This window comes from Parasteatoda tepidariorum, chromosome 2 (genome assembly GCF_982258835.1).
Source record: "Parasteatoda tepidariorum strain Cologne lab strain chromosome 2, Ptep-v5.0, whole genome shotgun sequence".
Lineage (NCBI taxonomy): Eukaryota > Metazoa > Arthropoda > Arachnida > Araneae > Theridiidae > Parasteatoda > Parasteatoda tepidariorum.
In genome coordinates, this window is record NC_141756.1 from 5,304,544 (window position 1) to 5,327,640 (window position 23,097).

Below are 23,097 nucleotides of genomic sequence, written 5' to 3' on the forward strand. Positions count from 1 at the left end.
AGACCTCTCCCACACAGCTTACATCGGAAAGGGCGTTCTCCGGTGTGGCGTCTCAGATGCCGTATCAGATTTGCTTTTCTATGAGACAAGTACGAACAATGAGAACATTTGTGCCATTTGATATCTTTTCTTAAAGTAGAGAAGTCAGTACCTACAAAATATGCAAAAAAATGAATCATGAATAACAAAGAGAAACTATAATAATTGACAAAGAAATCAATACATTTCCATTTCAGGAAGGGCTTAAAAAAATCTCCAAATAATAATTAATGTCAGTAATGCTTAATTGTAATAATAAATGTTAATGGTATTGTGATAATATGTTCTGTGGAAATGGGTATCTCATGTAAGTTCTGTGGTTTTTTGAGACTCCTACCGTGTCTATTAAAAAGTAGAGTCCTGAAATGACTTAGGTGCTCGTCCAAGGTTGAGTAATGATGTGTCCTTTCGAATCTTCTATCTATGCTACTACTTTATTCGGACATTTCTGGCCGTGAGTTGCTATACAACTCTAAATCCTTATAATGTACTAAACTACCCGTAAAAGTATGCCATTAGATTTTTAAGAAAATCTGCATAGGTTTTAGGTAATACAACTATAAGTTACAAAACAAAAACTCTGATTAAGAAGCATAGTTGCTTACTGCATTGGAACAGAAAATAAAATTGATTTTATACAAGTTTTGCGGGCGGCTTAGCAACTAATAGCATAACTGAATTAAAATTTCATTATGAAGAATGAAAATCAAAAGAATTTATAATCACACATTTTTACAAAATTATAAAATTGCATTCAGTTTCAGGTTAGACACATCAAACCAGAAAGTAAGCAAAATGTGATAAACAAATAATAATAAATGATTGTACAGAAATGCTTCTTAAGATACAGAGATGTGTAAAAAAAATTTGTTTATTTTATCTTGTGTTGGATAAACATACATTGGACATATTAAACATATCTATTGTAGGTATAGAGTATACCTTAAAATGTTTGATATACAAAGAATTACAGTCATTAGTGACTTGAAACTTTGGGTACTTTCTTTACAGATTTGCAGAATTTTTCAGATGATGGGGAACAATGAAGACAACTTCTCTTTATACCAATTTCAGAAATAATTAAGAACATGTCATTGTTCTCAACCAAAAGCCAATTAAGTAAGTTCATTCATAGTCTATAAATCAATGGTACCTTTTTTTTTCTTTTTTTTTTGCTTTGAAATCCTAAAGATTCACTTTCTTTGAACGGAATCTAAAATTTATAATTAAAATTAGCTGGGAAGTTTAAGATGAACATGACTTTAATAAATTAATATTAATAAATCCAATTTTAATATTTAAACATACCAAAGGAAGTCTATCAATTATATTTTAAAAATATTTCATGGATAGAACATAAAAAAATATCACTCTATAGTCCTTAAATTAGGCTTTATGTTAGACAATAATACTTGTAAATCAACAAAAGCTAGTGTTTTAGTTCTAAATTTGGTTTTGGTGCATGCTTAAAATGAATCATTTGAACTATGGTTTTTATGTATAACTATTGCACTCTGATGAGAGCTTTTGATTTCGTTTTTGAGCAAATCATTTCATTTCAATTTCACTAAACCTTTATATATACAGAAGGGAGAGAGAAAAGTCCTAACTCTTGGAACTCCTGCGATCTTTCAGCGGAAAACTTTTTGGAAACAACTTCTTTAAAGAATAATAACACTAATGCTCAAATGTGTCACAAAATTGAATAACAATCAAAATGGCCCGTCAGTATGTTTCAGATAATGCACATTTAAGTTCTGTTTTGTAACAAAACCTTTCCCACACACTACGCATCGGAAAGGGCGTTCTCCAGTATGGCGTCTCAGATGCCGTATGAGATTTGCTTTCTGAAGAGACTTGTACAAACAATAATAACATTTGTACCACTTGATGCCTTCTTTTATTACAGTATCCAATCGAATACCTAAAAAATACATAAAATTGTAAAAAAATTGAAAAAAATACAATGGGACATCTATTTTTGCCATACTCTATCCCTATTTATCTATAAGTTACGCATGAATTATGTTTCAGTATAATATAACTATACGTTGCATCGTCGGAACTTATGATTTTATTTTTCATTGCATTAGATAGGGCTTAATTATTCATTTGTTGACAATGTGGAGCAAGAAATAGATTATATAAAAGTCAAAAATATGAAGTACAAAAATATGTTGTACAAATAAAAGCATAGTTAGTAACATAATAACAATACAACATAATTTACTTTGTTTTAGAGTCACTCTCACCTATACACATAATGTAAAGTTTTGTGGAATTTTCTCCAGTACATAATTTCCCAGTAAAATTTTCTAATTGCATTTTTTATCTCTACTGTATAACGAGGCATGGGATTTAGTGATTGTAAAAATAACATGAGGAGTGGTTAAACATGTCATTTGGCCTACAAGGCATCCAGCCTACTTTACCATGCTCTGTAGTCTTTGAACTGGGATCTAGCTTCCTCTAATACATTAAAAAATGCCTTCTTACAATTATCCTTGCCATGACATTTTAAGGCTTCCTCTTTTTCTCCTGCCATCAGGAACACATTAAAGCAAAATGTGTTAATTTCTTAACACAAAGCCTGTCCTTTGCCACCATCTTTTGCTAATTTCTTCTTCCATTATAGAAAAATTAACTCTTTCCTAAATCGATTCATTTTTTATTTTAACAGGTCAAAAATTTTAGAGGTTTTTCTGAGACAATTATTTTGGAAAACTTTAAATTTTCGGAAGTTTGATTTCGAAATTGGTTTATATTGCAGAGTATTTAAATTAAAAGACAAAATCCTTGGGCAAAAGTTTATCACTCTCTTTTAAACCAGTTGCTCATTTAAAAATAAAACCATGTTTGCTGCTTAATATGATTACATCAGAATATGAAAGTTTTGATTCCAATTAATGGCTGATTTCACCAACTAGTGATTATACCAGCAAGCAGTCTATAAGGATAAAAATTAATGCTGGTAAGGAACTCTTTCACTAACGAATACTCTGTGTATATGGATATCTATCTCATTTCATTGGGAGATCTAATATGTATAATCAAAAAAAGGTAAATATCCCACATTTTTTGATGCTTGGCAGATTGATTTTATACATAAATTGGATTTAAGAAAAAAAATAATGTTAATAATGCAGTAACGGATGTAATTGAATATAGTCCAATTACAAATTAAACAAAATTAGGAAATCCAGCAACAACAAAAAATTGTATTTTTATTTTGTTTAGTAATTATAGTATTTGAAACACAATAGTCAAATAATGGCTTAAGCTCCCCTTATTCTAAAACAATTTGATGTAGTATAATAAAAAAAAATTATGAATCATTTTAAGCAAAAATTTAATTATTAAAATTATCTATTGATAAAGAAACAAGAAATTAGAGAGTTAAGCATTTCTCCTCCAAAATAACATGTTACTTAGAAAGTATACAAAATGGAACACACCAATTGCAATGATTATTCACTAAGTAATACTTACTAAGAATTTTAGTAGCATTTAAATATACAATTCATTGACTAGATACAAAAATACTGACAGCAATTCAGTAACTAGAATTTACTAAAATACAGAAATATTCAAAAGAATCTGTTTATTTATCTATTTATTTATTTTTTACGATGCAGAATTTTCAAAATTTTAAATTTTGATAAAAATATATTAAATAGACAAATAAAGTCAGATAAATACCATTTTAAGGCTGAACAAGTTTTTGTGTCTATACATATTGCCATATTGCTTAAAATAAAATTGAATTTTGATCAATGAATTCCAAACCAAATGTAAATATCATACAGTGAGGGAAAATACGAGACTAATGGTTGCCAACAGCCACAAGGTAACTAAGTATAAATATTACTAAATATAACAATTAAAATACTGTCAGACAATCTATACTTTTTTCATTGACAATCCACCCTTTTCCGTATTTTATTATTTTTTTAATAAGTATGGAATTATTATAAATATTTCACTATATTCTGAAAATTACTTTATTTCACACTTGTTTCTTAAAATTAATTTAAATTTATTTCTAAATCTTCGATTTAGAAATAAACCTTGCAATGTCTACCATATTTTGCAACATACTTTAAAAGAAATGCTGTACAATGTTAATATCAATAGCTTTTTAAATTGTTTAAAATTTTGAATTTTTTAAAAAGTGGCTTCGTGTTTTGAAAAGTGCCTTTTGTTAAAAATACTACAACTGGCTGCTGGCCAGTAACAAAATTTCCAGATTTTGTCCTATATAGTATGAGGGGGAAAAACTAAGCACTCATTTTTATTTCATTCGAATGAAAATGTATTCCCAAGCGTTAGCAAGCAGTTGAAGAAGGGACTATAATTTTACACTGATTAGGTTTGTGTATACCTATATATATATATTTTTTTTTTTTTACTATCTAAAAACGATCACTTCAGAATGTAATTCTAAATTAAATGTAATATAATTCATGCCGTTGGTATTACCTTGCAAGTTTGTTACAGGCTTTGAGAAATCTACACATTGCAACATTAAAAATAAGAAACAAAAAATTGCAGTGACTGCCATGATATTTATGCATTCGCCTTGCAGGAATAGCAAAGCCAGAAATCTGCTATGAGGTAACACCAAAAAACAATTTATCTTTGTATAATATATGATAAATGCATTGTTTAAAATATATGATTAATATTCAATTATATAGATTTAAAGTGCAATATCTTTGTTGTGAGCAGTTTCTATAAATAACAATTTTATGAGCTGATTTTGTTTAAGAAATATATATTAGGAGTAATATTATAGTGACGAACAAATAGTAAAATAGAAGGAACTTTTTTTATTTATGTTGATGCCAAAATAAATGGTACAAAAACAAAAATCACAGGAGCAAAACTCATATAGCATAATTGATTATAATGTGCAATAAAAGTAACTTTTAAATGTTACAATGTGTGCAAATGAACTTTATAAATATCCACCCAAAAAAAAAAAATGTCAAATCAGATTTAGGCTGACAAAGAATTGCATATACAAAAGTAAACCATACACTAATAATAGAAATGAAAACTATTTATAAACTATCCTATTTTCAGAATAGAACATTTTAAAATGTAACCAAAAATAAGAATCAAAACTTGTCAAGATTCATTCCTATTAAAATATTACACATTTTTTTCTTAAAAGTAATGTTTTGGAACTTAAAACAATATTCAAAGCCTAATTCTAGATACAAACTGAAATTTCTTTGATATACTTTGCTCATAAACAATTATTCTGGAAAAAAGAATATTAGAAGTAATGTTAATATGAATAATTCAGAATTTAAATAAAAACAATATACAACGTACCATTTAGTTAAAATTAGCTACAGATATTCATGAGCATTAAAGGCAATTCCATCATTCATGTCATATTTGCAGTCTTTAAATGCATAAAACTCAGTTTAAAAAAACCAAGCAGTTCTAATAATTTTTATTAAAGTAAATTTAGTTGCTATTTACATTTCCTTTAATTTTTATTAACTTTTATAAATTTAAAAATTTTATAAAAATTAAAGACTGGGTGTTTTGGACCACACATATTGTGTTACACCTGTGACAGCCAGTCTTTAACTTTTAAAGAATACTTTTTAAAGAATACTTTTTAAAGAATAATAAAAATGAGAGTAAATGTAAATAACATCAAGAGTTATATTAACAAAAACCATTAGAACTGTTTTTTTTTCTTTTTTTTTAACTGAATTACATGCATTTCAAGTCTACAAACATTCATAAATGGTGAACTTGCAAATAAGCAAAGTAAATAACAAAACACATACTTATAATAAAAACATTGTAAAAGTCAGAAAAAAAATTTTTTTAATCATTTTTGTCTTGAGAAATTTCTTATAATGAGGTGCTTAATATTGAACAACTAGTCAACTTTTAGTTTTGAGACATAGAAATACAGCTGTTGATCCAGCCTACAGCCGAAACATAAATATTTACCTCAACTTTGCTCAAATACTGGGTTTTGTTATGAAATATATAAATTTTATAAGTAATTTTTCAATCCAATGTTAACTAATTTTGTTACTGGGTGGCACTGCTTAATTATGTAATATACAACTTTCAATAAGTTTTAGTTATTATCACTCTATTATCTTTCAGTTTGTTAAGAGCTCTCTAACTTACTGTGAATTAGGTGTGGTTGGAAGTAGTATTGGTATAATTGACTAATTGTGATGAAAAATGACAGTTGAAAATGAAAACAGGATCAATATTACAATAAAACTTTTAATTTGGTAGTATTTGTAGAGCTCGATATACAAAATGGTGATTTATCGAAAAACAACAGAGCCAAAAATACAGCCAACCTCCCCATAAACAATATTAGGCTTGAAAATACCTTGGCGATCGCGAATCACCAACAAGACTGTAAAAATTAGTATAACCATGTAACTGAAGCATATTTGTGGTAAGAAATTTAAGAATTAAGATGAATAGATTTTTGTTTTCGATTAGGCGCGACAGTGAATTAATGAGTCTACATTAGTATTGAAATAAAAAGTTAGCCGTTGCACTGATCGATAAGAAAAGAATAAAATATTTTATGCTCACTTTAAATAAAAATTAACTAATTGATTTAATTTAATTATAATTTGATTAATAATGATTAAAAAAATAAGTAATTAAAGAAATTTTAATATGTATATGGTATATAGGTAATATGTATTGCCTATTGTGGCATCACACTTACTAATTATGTTTATTTTACCATAAATTAAATATTTTAAAAGGCAATATTTATATTTTCTTTTATTAAGTCAACATCTTTTATTAAGACAACAACACACCAGAAAACAATTATTTCCTAATTTATTTCCCTTTCAAACTTTTATTCCTATGGGTGTGTATTTCTCAAAAGTTTTGAAGCATGCTTGCTCCTCTTTAAGCAGGGCTTGTTTGAACATCTTTCCTGGGTTTTGAATGACAACAAAAGTTGAGGAAAAAATTTACAGAAAAAACTAAACAGTTAAGAGTTTCAATCCAATTCTAGTCGTTTATTGTGGCTTAACTATGACAGTTTGATAGTTAATTTAGGTGAATATGAGTCATTTACTAAATTTCAGAAATATGTAAATTTTATTAAATTTGGGAAGCATATGTATATTACTAACTTTGAAAAATATGTGTCATTTGCTAATTTTGAAAAACATGAATAATTTGCAGCTAATATGAGAATTCAGAATATGGGTTTTCAGGAGTTAAATAGTTAAAATAAGTGATTCTATATTTAAATAAAATAAAACATAACAATTTAGTAACAATCGCTCATAATCATAAAATACAAATAAATTTAATAAAATTAAATCATTTTTTTTTTTGAGAAGTTTCATATGTCAATGAGAAGGTCATTAACGATGGCTTAGATATTATAGTTTGATGCATACTTATGATAATTTGTATCATGAATAAACATATGTGTAGAAAGCCTTTGTGCTGTACGGAATCCTTTGCTGCACACTTTACATTCAAAAGGTAGTTCTCCCGTGTGAGTTAATAAATGAATTTTCATGTACTGTTTCGAAGAGAGACCTTTTCCACAAATCTCACAGGAGAATAGGCGCTCCCCAGTGTGACACCGCAGATGGCGTACGACATTTGCTCTCTTGTGAGACTCGTACTCGCAGTGAGGACATCTGTGCCACTTGAAACCATCTTTTATTACAGCAGAAATCTCAATACCTACACAACATACAAGAAAAAAAATTATAAAAGAAATTATCAAAACAGCAATGAAGTACATACTATAAAAGATTTTTTCAAGCAAATGGAAACTTTTTTTTTCCATTGCAAAACTGGAATAATCCACATTTCGAAGATTACATTGCATATCTTCAAGTAAAGATGGCAAACATAGAACATTCTCAACAATTTCAAACAATTTTAACAAAGGTTCAAAAGAATTTCAAAAGGAAAATCAATTGAAGAAAAGAAAGGATATAGACGTTTACCAATTACTGTGTCTTGCACAAGTAACTGTAACTAAGTTAATTTATTCCTACAAAGTTATAAAATTAGTCTCGAATTTTGTCAACTGACGGCAATGCTGACTGGGAAAAACTAAGTAACAATATTTTTAAAATAACCAATTTTTGCAGCAACAATGTAGCACATTCAAAATTCAAAGACATTCATACAAATATTTAAACTCAAATAATCTGACAAACAGTAGAAAATGTTACATAATAGTTTTTGCGGTCAGCAACGCCGTCTGTTGGCAAACTAATTTATTAATATTGAAATAAAATGAAAATAAAACTAGTTTCTTAAACAGATTGATGTAAACTATACTCCTTTTTTCTTCAATTGATTTTATAAAGTAGTCATTTTCGGAACAACATTGATTTTTAATTAATATATGTGAAACGTAAACAAAAGATCTTTAAAGAAAAGAGAACATTTTTTAACCAATTGAAATAATTTTTGTAGAAAAAAAGTACCAGAGTTGTTTATAGATGATGATTGAACAAATATTATAAGACAGTTTTAGTAAATTGTTAGAGCAATAATATTTGCACTTTAAAGATCTAAATAGTTATAGCAATAATCTAGAATACCATATAACAACCCTTGTACACAACTTTACATAAATTTATGGAGAGAGGATAAAAACAAATTCTGCAATGATTAATAATTTCCTGATGTTGTTAGCATAATTCAGCAGCAGAACATGTAAAACAAGAGCTGTAAGTCAAAGATTTTTTTGAAAGTTTAAAAATTGCATTACCAAAATGTAAACTTTACTCGAATATCAGGTTGATACATAGTTTCTCTGATATTTTTATGTTTTATGAAATACTTTCTTTGAGTATCTTTTTTTTTTGTCACTGAATATGTTGCATAAATATAAAATGTAAAATAATTACAACTTCCCAACAGCATCAAATGCCAATTTAATAAGCTAAAACTATTTTCTAAATAATATAAAAGATAGTTTTTTTATTACTCATATTTCTATAAAGAGTAACATGACTTTCAGTTACAATCAAGACAACTTTTTATTAATTTAAAGTAAACACCTTAATAAGTACCCAGAAACAAGTTTTATTCAAAAAAAAAAACTTAAAAAGAAATAAACCTTGATCAAAACACATAAAAAATAAATATATAAACTATTAATTTCACGTAAACTATTTACTTTCTTCAAAAGTTGCACAAACTTTTTCATGAATTTTTAAAATTAGAATGCTATTATAAATATTAAAAAAATACAAAGTTACGATCCTGCATTTCAAGGTATGACAACCAAAAATAATTCAATTAAAAGGTTTATTCTTTTTTTTAATGTAAATTTTAAAAATTTACAGTTCTATTAAATACATATTTGAAAATAAAGAAATGATGTTTGAGTAACTTCAGCAATAGATGTAATGCATACCTTCTGAAATTAAAGTAAATTACACAAAAATATTTTGATACACATTTCAACTACTTGCTCTCAACTTAAATATTTATTCAAAGACTCATTGGTATATAAGTAAATTCTATTTTTTTTACATAAAGATAAACATTTGTCATGATTATTTCAAATAATTAGTGTGGACTTGGCAAGATTTTATATACACTAATGAAAAAGCATTCATCATAAAGTGGAATAAATAAAAGAAAATAATTTCAAAAGAGAAAGTACAAGAAATAAGCAGGATGATATCAGGCACGTAGCAGAGTGACAATATTTGAGGGGGTCCACACATTTTTTTTAGAAAATTGCTGACCTTTTACTGTCTTTTATTTCATTCTTAACTGCCTCTTAAATATATATATATATATATATGCATAATTTTCGAATTTGAAAAAAACATTTGGGGGGGGGTTCAAACCCACCCAGCTACGCTCCTGAATGGTATGCACAATATGTTTATTAGAAGAAAAGGGGACAATGATCAGGTAAATATAATGATGGTATAAGGCATGTTACAAAAAAAAATTTAAGGCAGAACTTCATTGATAAAGAAGGCAATATATTATTTCAAGATATTTCTTTTAGCACATTTTTATTGTTTCACAAATGAAAATAGAATAACGGCAAGGTAAATTACAAAACTCTGAAAATTATCCCAAAATGCTAGAAGCATTAAAAAAATACTTTAGAATGTGTTAGGGATGCAATAAAAATAATTGCTAGCAATATCCACAGCAAACAATTATATTTATCGCAGACTTGATATTTTTGCTCGGCTTGATATTTTGCTTTTTACGATATTATATTAGAATAAAGTGCGAATTTAAAGCAAAGTTATTAAAGAAATAACAATTCTTATTACGATACACAAGGCATTAAACCAAAAATTAAAAAATAACGAGACTTAAATTTAATTATGCAATAACATATTTCAGCTTGTTTTAAAACTGATTATGAAAATGCAAATCATTGAAGAAATTTTATTTTTCCTATTGAACAATACCTCAAGTTAAGAACAAGAAAATTTGATTAAAATTGTCTGAAATAAGGGAATAAAAACAATTAATATAGATGATTCTAATCAACAGATACGACATAAATATGATTCTGATAGATCAGAAATCTAATTATAGATTAGTATTAAAGTTTCAAGTAGTAATATACAGAAGTCTCGGCATAATGTGGTCACGGTTGATATCAATCTCTTATTGTTATCAAAATCACTCAGTCTGAATTTTTTCTAATCATTTGCATGTTGAAATTATTGCTTCCTGTGTTTCATTACTTAATGTTATCAGTGTTATTTATTCGAAAATGATGTAAGCATCCAAAGAAATATTCACTGTGCATTCTGAAGGAACTTGTTGTTTTCTTTCTCTGCAGTATTGTTTGGATTTACGGGAGTTCCTTCTCTCTTCTTAGTGAACTTATATGAACCAAGTCTATAGGAGTCTTATATGAACCAAGAGCGAGTCTGTTGACATTTTATGCCATGTGCCATGCTCACTTACATAAAGTTTGATAATATGGTTAGCAAAAAAATGCTCTAAGACTGTGGTTTGAACATTATAATGTGGTGTAATTATCCTTAAAAAAAACTATGTGAAATTACATTTTATAAATGAATTAATAAGAATAAACTGTAGACAATCAACAATTAAAAAATTTTTAAATATTAATTATTTTTTTAGTTTGAAGGTAATTTATGATACATAAATACAAGGTGATTTTTTTGTTCATTTCATTATTAAACTCAGTATGTGTCGCTTATATTGGTAAATTTATCTAACCTCAGGATTTGTTTATAGTTATTAATCGGTTAACATTATCAAAACTATTGTCTTCCAAAGTCAACACTTTAAGTGAAGACTACCGTAGAAGTTTAGAAAAATATTGGTATTATAATAAAAGAGAAACTTTAAATTTAAGTTTTGCAACACATAGTAAAATACATAAAGCAATTGTGACTTCTGATAAACTTACTACTGTACTTAGACTTTAATGAATTATAAAGTAATTTGCTTTTCAAAGATTTGAAATAAGTTATTCAATATTATATATTTCTTTTAAAATAAATAAATAGAAAATTGTGTAGTAAGTATGACCAATTATGTAAAATTTATAACAGATTTTATCATTTATGATTATATTTTATCATAGCACAAACGAAAAACTTTTGTTTTATTTACTTAAAAATATAAAACAAAACATGCAGAATATGAAATGCAAAATAAGAAATTATAACCAGATAAGTCATTTCTAAATGTGCAGCCAATATTTTTGAAAGTTTGCTTCAAAAATAATTTAACTGGTTATGCTTTGTTTCAGTCAGATTATTTCTACGTAAAAAGTAATAAATGTTTAAAAAATTACCTTAATAAATTCTAACAATTTAATGAAGCAATCCCTTAAGAGAATCTACGCATGTATTATAATAGGAAAACACAACAGGGTGTCCACAAACACTTAGGGGGGGGGGGGGAAATTAACTGATTTTGTTAATGATTTTCTAGATTGCTTTTATTTAATTTCCCTGATTTTTGCTATTAGTTTTTTAGCCATACCTAATTGTTATATATAAAATATATTACAAAACTCTTACACTTGCTACTACAGAAGGAAAAAAAAAACAATTTCTTTAAAAAAAAAACTATTAAAAGACGATTTTTTTATTAAAAAAATGAATTTTTTTATGGAAAAAATGATATAAACTTAAATTAATTCATTTTCTCTGACGTATAGGGTATTTTAATTAAATTCCATGACATTTCCAGATTGATAAAAATTCTCTGTTTTCCCTAATTTCCCTGTTTTGTGGCCACTCTCTATCATTAAATAATTATTCTGATAAAAATAAATTTCCCAAAAAAATACAAGATAAAAAAAAAATTTAAATTACACAGTTATGAAGAAGAATCATATTTGTTCCAATTGCATTCATTATTATATTAAAAAATAATATATTTCATTTAAAAAAAATTATAAATGTCAATAATAATTTCTTAGGGATTTTTATGCAAAAAAAAGGACAAAAAGGATAATTTAATGCATAAACATATGTGACAAAAGTTTTTGCTCAGTAAGAAACCGCTTTCCACACACTTTACATTCAAATGGCAACTCTCCGCTATGGGCTGAATAATGTACTTTCAAATACTGTTTTGAAGCGAGACCTTTTCCACACACTTCACAGCGAAAAGGTCGTTCCCCGGTGTGCTTTCTCTGATGACGTATCAGATTTGACTTCTGAAGAGACTTATAGGAACAAAGAGAACATTTGTGCCATTTGATGCCCTCACTCATTAAAGTGGACAATGCAATATCTAAAAGAAAAATAAAGAGTTTACAAAAAAAAAACTTGCTACAAATAAAGTGATTATAAATGAGTTATCAGTTCACAATAATTTACACAATAGAAATGGTCAATGTTAAAAGTGGGTTTGTTAACAAATCTGCACTTTCGAGAAAAACCAAAAAAACTGTGTAAAAACTTCTTGATGTCAAATACGAAACTATTTTCTAGACTGTCTAAAGAAGAGAATCCAATAATTTGAAAGCAATTAAGGCAATCTTTCCAGGACAGACACAGTTTTTTTAGGTTTTTCTCGAAAGCGCTGCTTTGTGACAAATCCATTTTTAACATTGACCGCTTCAATTGCTTATAATTTAATAAGAAATTGAATGAAAAATATATTGAGAATACAAATCATGGGGATCAGTTTTAATTTTTTTGTTAATAAGGTCCAATATTAAAATGTTCAATGCAAGAAGAAAATGCATGCAAAACCATTCATGACTATATATATCACAAAAACATGCATAAAAATTGGGTGTCTTTGTGATATGGATATTTCCAAATACTTCGATGTGTTACTTTATTTGGATACAATTCATAGACTTTATGAATGTTTAACTGAAAAATAGATTTAAATTATTGCTTGGGGATCTCTAACAGATCCATCTTACAAAGACACCCAAGTATCTATGTAGAGAAGATTATAAAATTCTCCTCTGCTATGCTATGCTCTAGAATGAAAACTATCTCTGATACGCTATTTGTTATCATTATAAAGGAGAATGAGAATTGAAGAAAAATAAAGGCTTAGTATTGTTTTTGGTCATCTGCAAAGAGATCCAGATATATGCAGCTTCCTTAGTGTCGATCTTCATTCACTGAAATATGAATAAAACATTAAAAATAAAATAAAATAAATAAAAAACATTTTTTTTAATTACTAACATTTTTTTTTTGGTGATTAACCTTCACTATTATAAATGAGCAAATACAAATATTTCGCTTACATTCACTATTTTCTTGCTTACAAATATGAGGAAAATTGGTTTGCTGTTTAAGAAAGCATCATATCAAAATTTGATTCTTGACGTGCAAACCTATCAGAGTTAAGCCTGAATAAATTAAAAAAAGTTTGCCAATTTACCTAATAATTGGAAGGATAAAACAATTCGATTGATTCACCTATTTTATCTTAAGCAAAAAGACATTAAGGAAAAAATGGGTATTACAAAATTCTTTTCGAGTCAAATTCAAAATTTTGCAAGATGTATGACATTGTTTTAAACATTAATATAGGGCGAGCAAAAAACACGGACAAGCATGTTTTAAAAGAACTTTCTTAAAAATAAATTAATTAACAAAATATAACGAACAATAATCAGCACAGTTTTTACTAATAAATAAATATTAATATTAATAAATAAATATTAATATGCAAAGATGCTTTTTAATAATTTAACTGTGAAAAAATTTGAAGCAAATATACTACAAAAAATATCCTAAATTTTGTAATGTCGCATTTTTCTTTCTAATTGTATTCTTATAGGGTTGTATCTGGCTCTAGTGTTGTTAATAATTCTATTTTTACAAAGCAGAGAATGTAGAGCTTCGAGGCAATTTAAGATTGAAACAAATTTCAAACCAAACATTGCCAACCTAGCAAAAAGCCATCAAGCACACCCTTCTAATTGATTTATGTTAAAATTTAATTTTGACCTAATAAAATAAATCATTTAAGAAACAGATAAGTTTTTTCTCTTTTGGCAATTTTTTTTTTAAGGAGATGTCAATAAGATACTTATAAAAATTTTGGGCGTGGATGATTAAAATAGTTTGTCAGCCCTTGGTATACAGTTTTGATGAAAGGAATTTAAAAAATGTTTTAAAAAACTTTTGATTACTAAAAATAGATTCATGAAAAATAGAGATGAAATAATTAATCAAGTATAAGAATTCGCTGTTAAAACAATAATATGACTATAAGGCTTGAACTAACTATATAACTGGACTATTTAAACAATATTAGGAAAAAAATTTTTATTCTTTAATAGATATTTAAAATCTTTCTATAAATGCCACAGTAAAATACTGTGCATGCTGTTTAAATCTTACCTATAATTAGAATGAGAAATATCAACAATAAAGATGAGAAGAAAAAAAGCAGAACAAGAAAAAACATCAAGAATTAGCTACCATTTTGAATATTATAAGTTAGATACCTAGACTAAGCTGTCATGGGTGAAACAGAAATCAAGCCTCCCCAAAAAGTGAAGTTGGCACAAAGAAAGCATGTTAATATTTCTTGAAATTTGTATTTTTAAAAAAAACTATTCATTGTTGAAGTATTATTAAGCTCTTTGCAAGTCAGTTTTTCAAAGTGTATAAACCTATCTAAAATGCAAATGAAATATTTTAAAACACTGTCTTTCAACTGTATTTTAATTAGAGACACGTTATCACACAGAAAAAGTTTCATTTGTTAAGAAATAGAAATTAAGCCAAATTCAAATGCCATTATCAATGTAATTTAACAAAAACAAAACTTTAAAAAATTGATATTTAAGACAAAACTTAAATATTTTACAGAATATTTTAAAGAAACTCAATAAATTAAACTAAAATGATGCAAAACACCAATAATGTAATACATATAAGCTGATATAATAGATTAGGTTTCCAGACATTCAAGATTTTTGCCTGGTGCTTTTGCTGTCAACTATTTAAGTGTATTTTTTTCCCATTGAGAGGTATTAAGGTAAAAGTCAGATTGCACTTTAGTAAGTAAACATTGAGCAATTTTTTAAAGCATTTTCACAAAAAGTTTAGTTGAAATCGTATTTTTTCTATAAAGTATTTGAACAAGTAAATTGATCTTTAAATGCAACACAAAATTAGCATAAATACTAATAATTTATGTCATAAAAAGTTATTATAACTAATTAATAATGACACATTTATTAATACTGACATGTATTGTAAGGTGTACGTCATACACCTTAGTTACAAAGTCAGAAGTTAAAATGGTTGTTGTCACTGCTTAAAATGTTGTTTGACGCCATCATAAATATATATTTCAATATAATATATTTATTTTAAATCATTTAAGCGTCATCTATACCTTCATCAAGATGTTTTTCTTAGACACTGCAGAATTTGTTAACACAAAATACAATAAAGGATACAATTAAGTAAAATACAATTAAGTGACAAGATCTGACACAAAGTACTTCCTCTGGCGAAAACATTAACATACATACATTTTCAACAGATTTAGATTCTTGACTCTCAAAGACTTCAATTCTATTTCTTAAAAAAAAGTATTTTTATTCCCAGATAATACCTTGTGTCAGCAAGATTTCATTAACCCTAAATAATTACCCTATTTCAGGTAAAAAAAATTTAAAAACTTCCAACCGTTACAATTCTATGATAGTTAATGAAACTCTGATCCGTAACCCAGGTGTACTGTTTTATTTTTTTATTTTGCACACATTACAAAAACAGAAACTCTTGTAAACGAATAATCCAGTTCACAAAAAATACATTCAAAAAGAGACATAACAAAATGAACAATAATTTGCGTCTACAAATTATAATGGGTAGCCATATGAGCATTGAGACTGCTTTTGAGACGGAAGCCTTTCTTACACAGTTTACATCTATATGGCAACTCTCCTGTGTGTATAAAGATATGTGCTTGCAAATATTGTTTCTCTGTAAAGCCTTTACCACACACATTACACTGATAAGGGCGCTCGCCCGTATGACACAATAAGTGGCGTGTCAGATTTGCTTTTTTGTTAGAATAGTAGGAGCAGTAAAGACATCTATGCAACTTGAGTTGTCCTGCTTTTATGGAAGACAATGCAACACCTACAAAAATATACACAAAATCATATTGAAATAAATCACATTATAATATCAACTGTTAACAAGAATTCAATTCACTTAACAGTACAACAGTTAAAAGCAACTCCATTGAAAAGTGTAAATTACTTTGAATGTAATAAATTACTATACAGCACTGGCAATATGAAAGCATGCTGACATTGTATAGAATGCCTAGCATTTTTAGGCTCTAAGTATGAAATAGGAGAACCATTATAGGCTTTTCCCAGATATTGTGCTACAGCAAATACTTTTAAGGCAGAGCATGATATTATGAATTAATGAATGTAAATTACAGTGAAACAAACAATACACTATTTTCTCTTCACTTTCTTTTCTTAATAAAAAAAAATACAATTAATATTCATAATAAAAATAACATTTTCATTATTCAACTAACCAATTGTTTCATATAACTAAAATATTACTTTAACCAGTTTATTTGAATATTATTAACATCTGAAAAAAATGGGAAAACATTAGTATATTTTATTTTATAATGTTGGGAAAACATTAGTGCATTTCATTTTATAATGTTGAACAACCAATCCAATTCTGAGTTAACAACCACCAATGTTTAACTCTGCAGACTTGTAATTTTGAACCCAACCCATTAGACAAGAGAACTCCAAGATCAAACATTGGGACAAACTAGCCTTTTTGGAGGACTTTTCAATTTTATTAACCCCTGAGCCACTGCAGCTTGCAAGATATTAGTATAGGGAATATTGGGAATAGCCATTTAACTTGAAAAAAAAAACCTTATTGTAAGGATTTGCAGGAAAGTGTAAACAAGGCTATAGCACACACAACCTTGATCAGTTACTATCCTATTTAATCTGGTTATTTTTAATAATGCATGGCAATTACTTAAAATCTATGTATTTCTAACATTAAATAAATATATGAATCTAATTGTTGCAACAAGAAATTCTTTTCAATTCTAATAAACCATTACCATACAAATTAACATTAGCAAATAATTATATTTTAATTTCATTGCATACAATACCTATGCAACCTATGAAGTTTCTGCAATTTTATATAATGCTGTATTTCCAACTATGCTGGTACTATCAATAAAAATGGGTTAAATAAGAGATATTGATTGCAATTTTCATAAGAACTTTTTCCGCTTACTGCTTATAATTTATTATAAACTAAATGTCTGGTAAATGTAATAAATCTGTTTTATCTTAATAATCACTCTTAACAAATATTATGAATAACAACAAATCGATTGTTGCAAATAAAATTCAGTTAAAGAAACCATTTTAATGGTCTTATATTAAACTCTGGTCTCGTATATCATGCAAAATAAGCAACCATTTTGAATACTATGCATAACAGAAATTAAATACACCTGTAATATAAAATATGAATTTTAAAAACAAATTACTTCAATCTATTTATTGGTAAACTAAATGAACAAATTTGTACAAAACTTTACATTCTCTGCATTGTTTCTATATTAAATAATACAGGTGAAAAAAGGCAGTTTTCTATGTCTCAGCAGTTTAGGTTGACAGTTAAGTGTTCAATGACAAGGTAATTGAGCAAAATTAGTATAAATACAATTTATGAAATATTACTTATTCCTTTCAGTAAAATAAGCAAATTTTAAATAAAGAACAGGTATTTGTAAGGAAATAGTTGTGAAATAAAGTATATAATAACAGGATAATTATTTAAACAAGAATAAGTTTCATAAAAATGATACATGCTGTAACTAAAAAGATGACACAACTTACAAGATAAAAACAGTTTTTAATATGTCAACTATACAATTGGATATTAACATTAGCTTAATTACATTCAATGACAATCACTGTAAGATAATTAGATTGCTTGAATTATTTTTGGATCATTGTTGTACTAATTAAAATATTAATTGCATTATCATCTAAATTTATGGCTGTTTTGTGCATTATTAATCTCAATATTGCAAAATAATTAAGCATTCTAATGTGTTGATAAAAATAAAATGTCAACTCTCCAATGTATCTTCATATAACCATTTTTGCTTTACTTGAGAATTTTCAAATGAATAACATGGAAAGTTTCAAGTTCATTTTGTAGAAGAAAAAAAACTAATTTTAAATTAATTACAGGTTAAAATTTAATTTGAGATTTAAAAAGCATACATATTCCATGCAATTAATATTATTACGAATAACTGGATTATGAGAAAATTTTATATAAAAAAAAAGGAAAATACAAATAAACTTTCAAGTTTTCAAATTGCAATAACTACTAATGATGCAAATGTCTAAAAAACTGGTTTTTGGAAATCAATACACAGTTCTTGAAATACAGTTTGTAAGTATAACTTATACTTAAACTTATATATAAACTTACATTTTGTTTTACGAAACATAAAATATTAATTGCACTTGAGAAACTTCGATCATAAAAATTAAGTACAAATCGCACTTGAGAAACTTAGATCATTAAGAATAAAAATTTAACCGTTAATTTTAATTTTAGCTGTACCACCTAAAGAAAGAAATCAGGAACATTCCATTTCAAACACATTTTCTATTTTAGAATTTTTAAGCTAATAAAAGCTTCAAAATTATACAAACAAAAATTACAGATCAAAAACAATTTTAAATTTAAACATAAGTCTATATGCTTTAGCTTTTCAAAATTAAATTTTGTAAAAAGAAATCGTTACTTAAAATTAAAAAGTAATTTTTCAAACAATAAAAATAAATTTAAAAATTTAAATTATAAAAAAATATAGATTATCCAACACTTTATTATCAGACTGTAGGCAAGGTCACCAGAAAGAGCAAAAAGCTGAAGAAAGGCAAAAGTTGAAGCAAATTGCAAAATAAAAAGAAAATACGTAACAAAAAATTTTAAATATAAAAAAAGGCGATATGGACAAACTAAGTCACAACAATAAAGATAAATGATTCAATTCACCTTTTTTTAAAAAATGGGAAGCTACTTACTTGCTTCAAAAAAAAGAATGAAAAAAGTGTGTGAGAAGGTGAGATTGGAGATAAGAAAGAGACAGTACAGATAAACTATCCCTTTAAGCACTCACACAAAATATGTATCATAATTTAAATATCAAAAATAAAGAAAATTTTTACATATCTCTGATTTTTTCAACACAAAAAAGAATGAAGATAGGGAAAAAAGCAATCATAAGCAAACTTCCCGCCACTCGAAAAAGAGAGTGAAAGAAGGGACCCATGCTCCAGCCTCCATGGCTATCGGAGTTTCAAATTCAGAGAAAAATCTAAGATTCAAATAGTCGCAAAAAATAGAACAAATTTCAAAATTAAAACTTCACTGAATTTACAGCTCCTTATAAACAAAAATACCTTCATTTAAAGCATGTGCAATGAGAATATTTTACACAACAACAAGATATTCAAGTAATCAACACAATGGAAAGAGTGATTTGATTTTTTAAAAGAAAACGAGATTTAAATCTAAGAACTTTTAATGAAAGGTACATTTTTAAAATTGAAAAAAATATTACATGAATTATTAAAAGAAAAAAAAGACAGTATCTACTTGATTCAATTTCATGAAGTTCAACAAAAAATTAGTATTTAATCCTGTGGTAATAATCAGTCCTTTCATAACAAACCTGTTAATTTCGGATATTTTTAAATAATCGATCCATTTACAGCTGTTGTTTTGTTTTTTTAATAACTGCGGAGAGAGATTCAATACATCTTTAACACATTATAAAATTCAACATATTTCTAACAGATATTTTAAATTTCTTTAAGAAATATAATCAACAATACAAGTTATAATAATTAGTTTATTAATGACAGTTCAATTCTAGAACACAACATGATAAAAGTAAGAGATGGCAGGCAATAGGGGACACAAATGCAAACAAATAGAAAAACATATAAAATACTGTCAATAAATATAAGTTTTAAACAGTTTACAGAATTTCTCTTAACAAACAGTTTTACTGCATCTCAAAGCCATGAGATTGCTCAAAAAGATAAGAAAACATATGCTAAGAAATAAAGCCAAATAAAATAGAAAAAGAATTAGTAATAGTCAAAATCTACTTGAAAACACCTAAATGGGATATCACACCCCACCCAACATATTCTCTAGACATAACTCCTTCTGACTACATCTTGTTTCAGTCAATGATCTCCCTCAACAGCATTTCTTTTACAAAAAAATTCCCGGATTGCCAATAAGTTTTAATAATCTATAGCTTTATAATTCTTGGACAACCTACAAAGTCCAGTCATTCTTTCGATGTCCGATTTATATGCTGCCAAACATATAAGAAAAATTGACAACTATTTTCGCATAGTATTAGATAATTTGAGAATTGATATTGAAAAATCAAGAAAATCCACATTGTAGATAGCATCCATGATTTTTCACTTAGCTGTTTATGTAATCAGTTGATAATCAAGCAGTCACCAACAAGATTATATTTTGGAGTGAAGTAAAATTTTAATACATATTAAAATATGCTGCTGGAACCTATAATTTCAAATACCAATTGAAAAGTTATTATTAACAGACACTTTGTAATACAGAGAGAGATCCATTATGTGTGTTTTACAGGGAAATGAGCGGCAATTGGACCAGCCTTCATTGTTCAAATAATTTGGTATAAATAAACCTCAAAAAAGTAAATAAGATTTAAGTCAAACCAATAAGAAAATATGCTAAAAAACAATTATTTTTTTTTTCAAAAAAAGCAAGATTAAAAATAGATTTTGGTACTTGATGGTCCCACTTTGAACAGTGATTTGCTGTGCATTTGTATTTAAGTAAAAAAAAAGTTAGTTGTTATACATGAAGAAAATAGAAATAAAAATTATAAATGAACTTAGTCTTTAGAACTTAATAAAATTAAGAACCTGAGAATGCCTCTTTACAAAACGAATCCCAATTTTCACCCAAAAAAAATCATTTCAAATGAATTTAAACACACATATTAGACTCAGAGCCTAGATACCATTGTTCACATGACAAAACAAATAAATGCTTGTACTAAAACACAGTAATGAAATTGTTTGGTATGAAACAAGCAATCAATAAATAATTCACTTTTAGTTTTAAACACTATCATCCATTACAGAATATGCGTACGAAGATGGGTAATCATATGGGCAGTAAGTCTACTTTTAATTCCAAATCCTCTGTTACACACATCACATTTATAAGGAGTCTCTCCCGTATGAATCACAATATGTGCTTGTAAATTATGTTTCTCTGTGAATCCCTTGCCACACATTCCACACTGGAATCGACGCTCCCCAGTATGACCCCGTAAATGACGCCTCAGATTAGTTTTCTGATTGGATGAGTATGAACAATATGGACAAATGTGCATCTTCCTTTGACCCCTTTTCGAGTAACACATTTTCACATCACCTAAAAAAGTCATAGCATAAAGAACAATATTAAAACATATATTATTTACAACACAAACATTACATTAAAATAGAAACTACACAATTCTGAATTACCTGTAAAGAACAGAATACTATGATAATAATATATATATATACTTATATTACAACTACTTATGTTCATCTCCGTAGCCTTGTAATTTTGAACCCAATCCAGAAGACAAGGGAGCTCCTGGATAAAGTTATTGGGACAAATTCGCCTTTGTGGAAGACCAGCATTTGCCTGACTTGGAAATGAAAACCAAGAAAACTTCCCAAAGTCAGCCTGACGGATAGGGGACTCTAACCCATGATCCGTCTACCACTGAGGATATTTTAAGTCAGCACTGTGGTAGGTGCAAGCCGGATGCAGAATTCGTATCGACCAGCCATCGCTGGGATTCAAACCAGGTTCACCTCATTGGAAGGCTCTATCCCCTGCAGATAGTTTTGCATTCTGTAAGCGGAGAGTTTAGTTTTTATCTTACTCTATTTATGTACAAGCAATAATGCCAACCATAAAATCTAACATTGAAGGGACTATATGTATAACTTAATGCTACAAAGTAAATTAATAAGATTCAATCGCCGCGTTTAGTCTGAATTTTTCATAAAAATTGAGAAAATTCCAAACATACACCAATTCTTGAAAGATTTCACAGCGTCACTGTTTAATGTTCATTAGAAACTCACGATAAAATATATTTATAAGGAAATAGGTAAAAAATCTGAGTGTTGTCTAAACTGATTAAAATTTAAGAGAAATAATCATTAACAAATTTGCAATGCAAATATTGAAGTTTTGACAATACAGATAATGTAGAAATTTTAAAAAAAGCAAATGTTAAAGTAATTTTTGGTACTGTGACTCACATGATGAAAGTCAAGCAAATTTAAAATAAAAGCCATTATTTTTACAATAAATAATGTCATTAATTATTAACTAAATTAGAAAATTAAAAAACATTTATCTTTATCTCCTCTATAAATTAAATAAGAAATTAAAATAGCAAGTGAATAGCAGAGATATTTAT

The 23,097-nt window shown here is 27.2% G+C and overlaps 1 protein-coding gene across 3 annotated transcripts in view; it reads right to left on the reverse strand.

Moving 5' to 3' along the window:
- Window positions 1-23,097, reverse strand: part of LOC147814390 (zinc finger and BTB domain-containing protein 8B-like) — a 63,929-nt gene that overhangs the window by 3,698 nt on the left and 37,134 nt on the right. For 2 of the 3 annotated variants that reach the window (XR_015431225.1, XR_015431224.1), the window contains one exon: window positions 893-22,046. Coding sequence is in view for 1 of the 3 variants with exons in the window: in XM_087156794.1 (XP_087012920.1) it covers window positions 23-179 (157 nt within the window). In the remaining 2 variants the exon portion in view is untranslated. Of the gene's footprint in view, window positions 1-22; window positions 22,047-23,097 lie in introns of those variants that run through there. The other variant, XM_087156794.1, reaches the window with a different exon arrangement.